At 36.4% G+C, this 11639-nt stretch overlaps 1 protein-coding gene across 1 annotated transcript in view; it reads right to left on the minus strand.

The window, feature by feature from the left end:
• The window catches only part of LOC103597929 (dynamin-3-like), a 152185-nt gene that overhangs the window by 85998 nt on the left and 54548 nt on the right, over positions 1-11639 (minus strand). The window contains exon 4 of the mRNA XM_008581809.1: positions 367-465. Within this exon, the coding sequence (XP_008580031.1) occupies positions 367-465 (99 nt within the window). The remainder of the gene's footprint in view (positions 1-366; positions 466-11639) is intronic.

Below are 11639 nucleotides of genomic sequence, written 5' to 3' on the forward strand. Positions count from 1 at the left end.
TTAAAAGCTCTGTGTATTTTAAGAGAGTATATCTCTTAGCAGTTTTGTCATATAGCAGGCAAGTAAATATCAGACTTAGAACAGAGCAGTATATGTTTGTGCAGTCTATAATGAATAGCTATCACATCCCTTCAAACCCCTTTCTTTTCCTGTTTTCTTACTCCTGTTATTTTAAGGAATAGTTCTCTTTGAGTCATTTTTTAATACATAATTTGGGAACGTTGTGTCGTTTCATAAAAAGTATAACTAATAATAAACCCATTCCTCGCAACCGAGGAAGCATTAAAACAAAGCCTCCTAGTGGCTTCCCAATTGTTTCTTTGCCATATCATCAAAGGAAGTCTTGTGTGGACCACAGTATGTTACCCCTGCGGAGAGGCAGCAGCTTGTTCTCTAGGACATCCCTGGCATCCGTTCCTTCATCCATAAGATCCAGCTTGGTGATGACTCCAATGGTTCTCAAACCTGCATCAGAAACAAACCCAACATTACATAATTTGCTGAAGACTTAACAAATTTTAGAGACACATATGCCTCAATGCTCAATGTAAAGTACATATTCCTAGTCCATTTCCTGTTCCTCTCTGTCTTCCTTTGTCTTCTAATCCACTGCTACCCCAGTCTGGTCCATTTTCATGTGATGAGGAATAGAGTTGTAAAAGTACCCATCCATGCAATAACTTTAGATCCAGGAGAGAAAAACAAATAGTTGTATCACCAAAATACATCTAAATATATGAGTTTATTTTTGTACCACACATAAATGGAAATTATACATTTTAATTTTCCTCCCAAGCATTTCACCCAATATGGATGCTTTAAATTTTTATGTATTACATTATTACATATTATTGCATGCATTATTACAAATAAATAAACATATAGGCTATACACGAACCAATAATGAGAGTGTATCATAAATCAAAGATTATTTATTATTGATCCAGGGCTAAGCACTTGAAGTAAAATTAATAAATAGAAGAAAATCAGGTATAGAATAGACCCATCACCAAAAACAAACGGGCAAGTCTCACAGCATTCTCTGTTCCTTATAAAAGGAAATATGATTTAATGAAGAGAAGGTCAAACTAGGAACGATGAAGTTTAGATCCTAATGTCAAGGCAAGTCATGTAACTCTCTGGGTCTCAGTTTTTCTCATCTGTAAAACACAGTTAGAAACTGAACTCCAAGCATTTTTTCAGTAATAAAAAGCCTAGAACTAGGAACTATGAAGTTTAGATCCTAATGTCAAGGCAAGTCATGTAACTCTCTGGGTCTCAGTTTTCCTCATCTGTAAAACACAGTTAGAAACTGAACTCCAAGCATTTTTTCAGTAATAAAAAGCCTAGACATTTTATGTAGCACATCAGATACACAGTATCTGTCTTTTGCTTTCTTCGTTAGATGAAATGGACAGTACAGTGTTTGCCTAAAGATTTATATTCTTAAGTGCATTTCTTTGGACTTCCAGTTAAACATGGTTACTTGAATGCACAGATTTATCTTTTACCTGAAACTTTTCAAAAATAATAATGGCTAAAATTTATTAGGCCAGCTATGGCTTTACATGCTTTGTATGTCTTAAATAACTTAATCCTAAAAAATAGTCCAACTGCTATTTTTTGAAGAGAAGAATATGAAGGCAGAGAGATATATAAACATCTTATGCAAGGTCATACAGTCATACAGGGAGTGGGTCCAGCCAGTCTAGGTCAAGAGCCCGTGCTCTCAACCAATATACTGCTTCTTCAAAATAATAATAAAAAGAATTAAAGAATAAGAAAAAGGCTTAACCAAAAAGGCCAAAGAGAGTGTGAGAAAACTGCAGAAAAAAATATGAAACTGGAAACCCAGAAGGATGACTGCTGACTAACTTAATAGACCAGCAAAAGAGGAAAATTGCATTCAAGAAAGCCAACAACGAGAGAAGCCCAGACACTGGGTAATTTATATCATGGCATCTCAGAAAATCTTAGGACCAGGGGGTCCAATAGCTCTGAAAAGAGTGGAGAGGGGTGGTGGCAGTTGAGGCTGAAAACAGGAGCAAGGGATGAAAGCAGTCATATTTCCATGGCTAATATAGCTGAGAGCTGCCCCCGGTCCATCCTGGCAGGAGAGTGTAGGCTTATGCTCTGGAAATATGAAGTAGAGAAACCTCTGAACTGAAGGGCGCCTGGCCCAGCATGAAGGATCAGGTATTGAAAAAGGGTGATTAACTGAATTTCTACATACGGAATGGCAAGACCCCCTCCCCACCTCATTTCAAAGTCCCCAATCCAATTACCTAATTTGGCTTCAAGAAAGAACTAGCTGGCAGACTATTATCACCCCCAAACCCCGAGCAAGAGACTGGAAGAACCTTACTTGGGAAAATTAACGATTCCAAGAGAAAAACATAGATATTGACATTCAGAGGAATGCCAATCAAAACAGCCCAGTGAATCACCCCACTGTGAAGGCTACCACTTGATAAGTTAAGCACACCCACATAGAGCTTCTGAGCTTCCAATTACCTGTTAATATTTCACCTTTAAATAGGAACGGACAGCCAAGGAGATTCTCTGAGACCAAAACAAATAAACATTATAAAACAGAACCTGGAGAAAACAATGATAATGTAAAATACAGAAGAAAACTTTTTTTTTTATTAATATCCTCAGAGAAAAAAGACACTATCACATTCATGGAACAAGAATAGAATGCCATTAAAAGAAACATTCAGAGAAAAAAATATTCTCAGTAATTAAAAATACAAGAGCAGAAATGAAAATGTTCATTGAACAGCTAGAAGACAAAATTGAGGAACCCCACGAGAAAACAAAAGAAAAAGACATAAAGGAAAAACATTTTTAAAAACTAGAGAAATAATCCAGAAGATCCAATGTCTGAATAACTGACATTCCAGAGAAAGAAGATCAAACAAAAACAGTTGGGGGGCAGGAAAGGTCCTACTCAAGAATATGTTCTATAAGTGACAGATATGAATGTATGGATTGAATGAACTCAACAAGTGCCTAACACAAAATGAAAACACACACACACAATATGGCACATCAGTATAAGATTTCAAAACACTAGGAACAGATAAAAGATCCTAAAAAGCTCCCAGAGAAGTTAAAAAAAAAAGGAAAAGTCACACAAAGAAAGGATTGGGAATCACTGGAGCATCACTCTTCCCAGCATCAAGCTGGAAACTAACAAACATAGAGCAATGTTTTCAAAATTCTCAGGAAAATATAATTTCTAACCTGAAATTCTAAATGATCAATAAAGTGAGAGTAGAAAAAGATATTTCCAGGCTTGCAAAATCTCAAAATATTTTTACCTCCCTTTCTCCTCTTTTTTGCAGAAAGCTGTTCAAGGATGTGTCCCACAAAGCAAGGGAGCAAACTAACAAAGAGATCCGGGAAGCAGGGATCCAACCAATAAAAGAAGAGAATTTTCAGGATGGTGCAGACCCCAGCACAAGACCAAGACAGCAATCAATGTCTATTGGAACAAGAAGGCACAAAGTCCTGAAGAGATGTCTTCTCCCATCACGAAAAAAGTAAAAGTGATAGAATAACAAATACCTAATGTTTTTAAAGGTATTGAGAGATTCAGACTTCTGTAGGAGAGGCTGGAAATGCATTAGTGACAGATATATAGAAGACCATGCAAACAAACAAAAAGAGAGACAAATACCAATCTTGAAGAAGACAGTATCTTGCAAGAAGGAAATTTAATCATAATTTACCACATGGCTCAGCTGTGAATAGTATTTTCAGAATCATAACAGTTCATTTAGTAAAATATGATTATATCATTTATATTAGTAGAACGGGGGAGGAAACGTATATACAGCATATGTGTGTGTACAGAAGAGTATATACAGCATATACATACATATACAGCATATGTGTGTGTACATGTTGGTATGGGAGAGAAATATAAAAAAGCTTAATCTTTCTTTTTCGCAGAAGAAAGTCAAAAGAGAGGATATAAAACTAAAAAAAAAAGTCAGGAAATTGTAGCATAGATTACATGGACATATGGAGGTAAATACCAAAAGAAATAGCTACAAGGGTTTGAGTGGTAACCTGCGAATACTGGTAATCAAGATCAGGAGGGATGAGCAGGGGGGACTGATAACTTTTGTTAAAATCTTTCAGGACCAAGATTTTTTTAAAAAGCTATAGATATTTATAGCTTTAATAAAACTAAAAGTTGATTTTAAAAGTATTTTTTTACTACTCCCTTATTTCTGAAAAGGCAGTTGAGTGTTCATTTAGTGGTGCATCAGAAATGGTAAAGGGGACCATTTTCTTTTTCACATTTAGTTACACAAATAGACGGTTTAAAACAATCAATGAACTCCTGCTGGCAGACTCAAGACCTACATTGACAGATCTCAAAAAGCCATTGCCAGAGAGATTTCATAGGCAGCACACTTTAAAAGCACTTCACTGGAAACCTAAAGACCAGGATGAGATAGAGAACATTGCTGAGCCCTGATTATGTACCAGCCTCACCTAGGACTCAAAACAACAATCACATGAGAAAGTTACTAATATTTTCTCCATTATACATACAAGAAAAGTGAGACTTGGAAAGGAATAAAACACTTGTCTAAGGGGCCACAGCCTGCATGGTGTGGAACTGGCATTCGAATCCAGCAATCTAATTCCATTTTCAATCACTACGTTTTTCTGCCTCCCAATTCTTAGCTAGATTCCACAAGTGATTAGCTGTATTATTTGGCAACTTAGTCACGTCATCTAGGGTTGTTTACCTACAGAACTAAAAGTTTGATTTGATGTCTCTTTCAAGTCCCGGATCCAGAGGAGAACAATTTCCAGATTTAGAAGAGTTTATGTACAGTAATAAGTAAAGAATAATTTAAAACAGTTCTTACACTCCTACTAAAATAAAAATAAAAATAACAAATTAAGAACTTATAAATAATTGCAATATTGTGTTTTAATTATATTTCTTTTCAGAAAAGAATAGCCACGATGACGAGTAATCATGAGTCCTGATGAAGACCTTGAAAAGACACACAAGGCATCTCAAAAATCTGAGATTATTAGCATGGAGGTTATGTGCACTGATTCAAGGATAAGACTGTCTGGGTTCAAATCCCACCTGTGACCCTTATTAGCTCTCTGGCATCAGTTTTCTCATCAGTAGTAAACTTCATCAATAGGGTAACCACACGTCACAGTTTATGTTTGTTGTTCTGGGATATTTATTAATAGCATCCCCTTTAACTCTCAGAAGACCTTTTTTTTCCAGAGGACAAATTATATGTTCACTCTAAATCAATCAATAAAAGGAGAAAAATAACAAACCTATGACTGAAAATTAAATAACAGGACACCCAGTCTGACATCTAAGGAGCTTGGAAATTGCCACTTTCTCCTAACAAGTAAAAAGCTGAACAAACTAAAAAACCAACAACCCTTCTTAGATCCATCTGAGAAGTGAGATCACAGTGCAAACTGCTGCCCCCAGAATTTGGAGAAACAGGCAAATACAGAGAATCACAGCTTGGCAGAGCAGAAACCTTCATGGGAACCAATACCAGGAAAGGAAAACCTAAACTATAATCGATGAATTGCTAGAGTCTCTGTATGAACAAGTCAGAGTTAAAAACTCCAGGGGGACACAGTCATAGTGGGGGGGTCCCCACACTCCTGTGAGTTTTGCCTCCAGAAGCTCAAACAGGTTCTCACAGAGAATACTGCAGGAAAAATCCCCTCATGTTTCTGGCAGTGAGAGAGGGGAAGTAACCAGTTTGAGATAGGCCAGAGTACTTTGCTCTTCTTAACAATGTCTGTCCTCAGGAGAAGCTATTTAACCAAAGCCTCAACTGCTTGGGGTTTTTCAGAGCCTAACAGATCTGGGGGAAGGAAAATATCCAACTAGGCCTGCTCTAGCCTTCCGCATGGGGGAAAGGAAATATCCAACTCCAGCGCACTCCAGCCATCCTGTACCACCTAAGGGAGTGGGGTGGAAACTAAGAACCACTTGTGAGGTTCAGAGTCCAGAGGTACATGCTCACTAAAAGACTGACACCTAATCACACGACTATAAAATGCTTCTTTTCACTTCACACCTTACTACCACATTACTTAAAGACCTATTTGCCACAGTCCCTTGCACCCAGTACATCATGTCTGGCTACCAAGAAAAAATTACTAGGCATCCTAAAAGGCAAAAAACACAGTTTGAAGAGCCAGAGCAAACATCAGAATCAGATTCAGATATGGCAGAAATGTACGAATCATAAGACTGGGAATTTAAAACAACTGTGGTCAATATGCTCACGGCTCTAAAGGATAACATACACAGCCTGCAAGAACAGGTGGGCAATGTATGGAGAGAGATAGAAATGCTAAGAAAGAATAAAAAAGAAATGCTAGTGATCAAAAACACCATAACAGAAATAAAGAATGCCTTTGAAGGGCTCATAAGCAGACTGGACACAGCTGAGGAAAGAATCACTAAGCTTTAGGATGTATCAATAGAAACTTCCTAAGTTGAAAATTAAAGAGAAAAAAATTGGGGGGGAAAAAAAAAAAACAGAATATCCAAGAACTGTCGGACAACTACTAAAGTTATAACTTATGCAGAATAGGAATGCCAGAAAAAGAAGAAAGAGAGAAAGGAACAGATAATTGAAGAGATAATAACTGAGAATTTCCCCAAAATTAATATCAAACACAAAACCACAGATCTAGGAAGCTCAGAGAACACCAAGCAGGATAAATGCCCTCAAAAGCTGTAACTAGAATCTCGTTGTGTAAATATACCACATTTTCTTTATCCAGTCATCCAATGAGAAACATTTAGGTTGGTTCCAACTCTTGGTTATTTTAAATAGAGTTGTGATAAATATGGGAGTGCAGGCATCCCTTCAACATGATGATTTCCATTCCTTTGTTTATATATCCAGCAATGGAATTGCTGGATCATGTGGTAGTTCTATCTACCCCACTATTCACAAGAACATGGAGGAACTTACAGAAAATTACGTTAAGTGAAATAAGCCAGGCACCAAAAAAGAAAGACTGTATGTCGGGCCGGCCCGGTGGCGCACTGGATAGTGCGCCGCTTGGGAAGCGCGGCGGCGCTCCCGTCCGAGGGTTCGGATCCCATGTACAGACCGGCTCCCGCTCACTGGCTGAGCGAGGCGCGGGAGCAACGCCGAGGCTTGTGATCCCGTCGCCGGTCCCCGGTCCGGTACGGGGGCAACACTGAGGGTTGCGATCCGTTGCCGGACACAGGAAAAAGACAAAAAGACAAAAAAAAAAAAGAAAGACTGTATGTCCTCACTCAAAAGTGGAAGCTAAAAAATAATCAAATAAATTTTAAAAGAAAGAAAGATATAACAACAACGATAATAATACATTGAACTTTCAAAAGGAGAAAACAGAACGGAGGTTACCAGGGATGGGAAAGGGGGAAGGGAAAGAGGAGTAAGGGAGGAATTGCTAAAGAGCCATGAAAAACAATTACATTGTACAATATTGAATATACTAATTATCCTGATTCGAGCATCACATATTGCACACAGGTATTGATTTTCAACTCTGTATCCCACAGATATATACAATCAACTTTGTTTCAATAAAAAAAAAAAAAGCTATACCTAGGCATATTATATTCAAAATGCAGAAAAGCAAATATAAAGAAAAAAATCTTGAAAGAATCCAGTGAAAAAGAAGACAACTTTACTATAAAGGGGCAAAGAATTGCATTTGACTTCTCAGAAACCACGCACGCAAGAAGAGAGTGGAGTGAAATATTTAAGGGCTGAAAAGAAAAAACCACCAAACTAGAATTCTGTATGCTATAAAATTATCCTTCAAAAGTGAAGGAGAAATAAAGACTTACTAAGCCAAACAAAAATTTAGGGAGTTTGTTGCTAGTACACCTGCCTTGCAATAAATGTTATAAGAAATTCTTTAGAGAGGAGGAGAATGATATAGGTCAGAGACTCTGATCTATCTAAAGAAAGAAATGGAGAAGAAAAAAGTAAGGTAAATTTTTATTTTGCTTATTCTTAATTGATATAACAGATAATATTTTGTTCAAAAATTGACAATGTATTGTATTATTATTATTCATATGCTTATGCAAAAGTAAAATGAATGACAACCATGACACAAGAGACAGAAGGGAATAATTAGGATTACTTAGTTATTATGACGTACTCACACTACAGGTAAAGTAGTACAGTGTTATTTGAAAGTGGACATGAATTAGTTGTAAATGCATATTGCAAACTCTGAAGCAACCACATAAAGAGTGAAAAAAAAAGTACAACTGATATGCTAAGAAAGCAGAGAATATAAAATCATATAAAAAGCTCAATTAAAAGCATAAATGGCAGAAAAAGAGTGGAAGACAAAAACAGGGAAAAGAACAATGGCAGCAAATAGAAAACAGTAACAAATATGACAGATGTTAATCTACTTCTATTAGTAATCACTTCGAATGTCAATGGTCTAAATGCGCCAATTAAAAGAAATTGTCAGAGTTGATCAAAAACCAAGACCCAACTATGTTATGTATAAAAACTCACTTGAAATATAAGAACACATATAGATTAAAAGTAATGGATGAAGAAAGATATACTATGCTAGGCAATACAGTGGAGCAAAGATAGTTTTTTCAACAAATGGTGTTAGAACAACTGGACATTCACATGCAAAAAAATTAATCTAGACACAGACCTTACGCCTTTCACAAAAAGTAATTCAGAGTGCATTACAGACTGACAAAACTATAAAACTCCTAGAAGATAACATAGGAGAAAAACTAGATGACCTTGGTATAGCATTGACTTTTTAGACACAATGACAAAGTCATGATCCATGAAAAGAATAATTTATAAGCAGGACTTCATTAAAATTTAAAATTTCTCCTAAGCAAATGACAATATCAAGGGAGTGAGAAGATAAGTCACAGACTAGAAGAAAATATTTGGGAAAAAAAAACATATGATAAAGGACTATTATCCAAAATATACAAAGAACTCTTGAAACCCAACAATAAAAAAGAAACAATTTGATTAAAAAATGGGGAAAAGACCTGAACAGCCACCTCACCAAAGAAGATAAACAGATGGCAAATAAGCATATGAAAAGATGTGCAATGTCACATGTCATTAGGAAACTGCAAATTAAAACAACAATGAGATACCAATCAATACACACCCATTAGAACAGCCAAAATCCACAAAATTTACAAGACCCGATGTTGGTGGGGACGTAGAGCAACAGGAACTCTCATTCATTGCTGCAGGAAATGCAAAATGGCACAGCCACTTTGAAACGCAGTTTGGCAGTTTCTAGCAAAACTAAACATACCCTTACCATACAATCCAGCAACTGTGCTCCTTTCTATTTACCCAAATGAATTGAAAACTCATGTTCACACAAAAACCTGCACATGGATGTTTATAGCAACTTTATTCATAATTGCCAAAACCTGGAAAACAACCAAGATGCCTATCATATGTGAATGGATAAATAAACTATGGTACATCCAGACAGTGGGTATTACTCAGTGATAAAATGAAATGAATTATTAAGTCATGAAGAGACCTGGAGAAAACTTAAGGGCACATTACTAAGTGAAAAAAAGCCAACCTGAAAAGGCTTTTTGAAAAATCCCATATGACTCCAACTATGTAACATTCGGAAAAGGTAAAACTATGGAGACAGTAAGAAGATGAGTGCTTGCCAGGGGTAAGGGTAAAGGTGGGATGAATAGACAGACATGGAGGACTTTCAGGGCAGTAAAACTATTTTGTATGATATTACAATGGTGGATACATGTCATTATACATTTTTCCAAACACAAAGAATGACACAATATAAACTATGAACTCTGGGTGATAATGAAATGTGAATATAGGTTCATCAGCTGTAACAAATGCACCACTCTGGTGGGAATGCTGATAGTGGGGAAGGTTGTGCATGGTGAGGATGGGGGTTTATGGGAACTCTCTGTACTTTCTGCTTAATTTTTCCATTTACCTAAAGCTGCTCTAAAAATAAAGTTTATTAATTTAAATATCCCCAACCTACTCTAATTCTAAGCTCCAGTCAAAGCCTATGACTTTCGGTTCTCCACGTGACCATGTATTCTTGTCCCCTCACTTTCATAATGCCATCCCCCTTGGCTCCAAATATTCTTCTCTTTTTTTTTTTTTTCCCTTGGTCAACACCTAACCATCCTTCAAAATTCCTTTCAGGCCTCATCTACAGGTCCTTAATCAGAGTCCACAAGTATAATTCAGGACCCTTTTCTCTGTGCCCTCAAAGTTCCCTGTGTACACCAAAATCATACTTATATGAGGGTACTTCCAAAAGTTTGTGAAAAAATGGAATTAAAAGATAATATGAATCTTTCCATTGACTGTTTGAAGAGCCCTTGTATAATACTAGTAGTCTGCTCATATGTGTATCTTACCCACTAGGCTATAATCTCTTCAAGGACAAGAACTACATCTAATCTACATATTCTAATCCATTCATATAGGTGCTAGGATATGACATAGGATTAGACAAGAAGTAACTAATTCCAGAGAAGATATATGATACCATTCCACCATGTTACTGGGTTTTGTCATCAGCACAGTGATTTTCCTACAAGAACACTGCCATTTCTCTCATTTATATATGCCAGTAAACTAGAAGTAGTGTGTTGTCTCATCTAATTAAGAAATGGGACAAAATCAAGCCACAAATTACATTAGCAGTTGCCAGAAAAGTAATCGGGAACACTGTGCTCCAAAACAAAAGCAATAACAACAAAAATCAATATAGAGTTAATGTAAAAGTGTATAAAGCAAAATTAAAAACAGACAGGAAATTAGATGTCCTTCAGTTAATACATTTTTTTTTCTTCTGGGATTTGCTGTGATTGGGGTGGTGGGGGCAAGTGGAAATAAATGTTGTTTTTTCTGTTTGGCAGAGATGGAATATTTTATTTCTGCAAGTAATCAATAATGCATAGGAAGAATTTCATCTTTTTTTCTATGAGTTTTTATGAACATTATGTTCTTGTTACTTCCAAATATTCTGAATAACACAGTATTCATTTTCAAAATCATCAGGTAATACTATTGCATGTGTTACTAGGTAAACTATTAAGGAAACAGTAAAAAACAAAAATTACCCTTGCTATGGCAGCAAAAACTCTATTTTGCTCATCAATGTAGTCCAGAGTCTAGCAAAGTACTTGGAAGATTAAACATTTGAGGAAGGAAGGGGTGAGGAGGGGGGGAGGGGGGAGAGAGAGAGAGAGAGAGAGAGAGAGAGAGAGAGAGAGAGAGAGAGAAGAAAGGAAGAAATAAAAGAAGGAAGAGGAGAAAGAATTACTTCAAAAATAAAAAAATTTAGCTATAAAGTGGTTCTTGCATTAAGAAGCTGTACTCCAAAATAAACTAAGCCATGAATAAACAGAAGAAAAAGAATCCACATGCACTTAAATAGCTCTACTATTTGTCCACCTGAATCCATTTTATACTTCTTCCTTGGTGTACAGCTAAATTACATTTCCAAGTCTCCCTTACAATTGACTTACAATTTCTCATATGTTACGTCTGTGATTGAATTCTAACTAATGGAATGTAAGCAGAAAT

The sequence above is a fragment of the Galeopterus variegatus genome, unplaced genomic scaffold (assembly GCF_000696425.1).
Source record: "Galeopterus variegatus unplaced genomic scaffold, G_variegatus-3.0.2 Scaffold2470, whole genome shotgun sequence".
NCBI classification, from domain to species: Eukaryota; Metazoa; Chordata; class Mammalia; order Dermoptera; family Cynocephalidae; genus Galeopterus; species Galeopterus variegatus.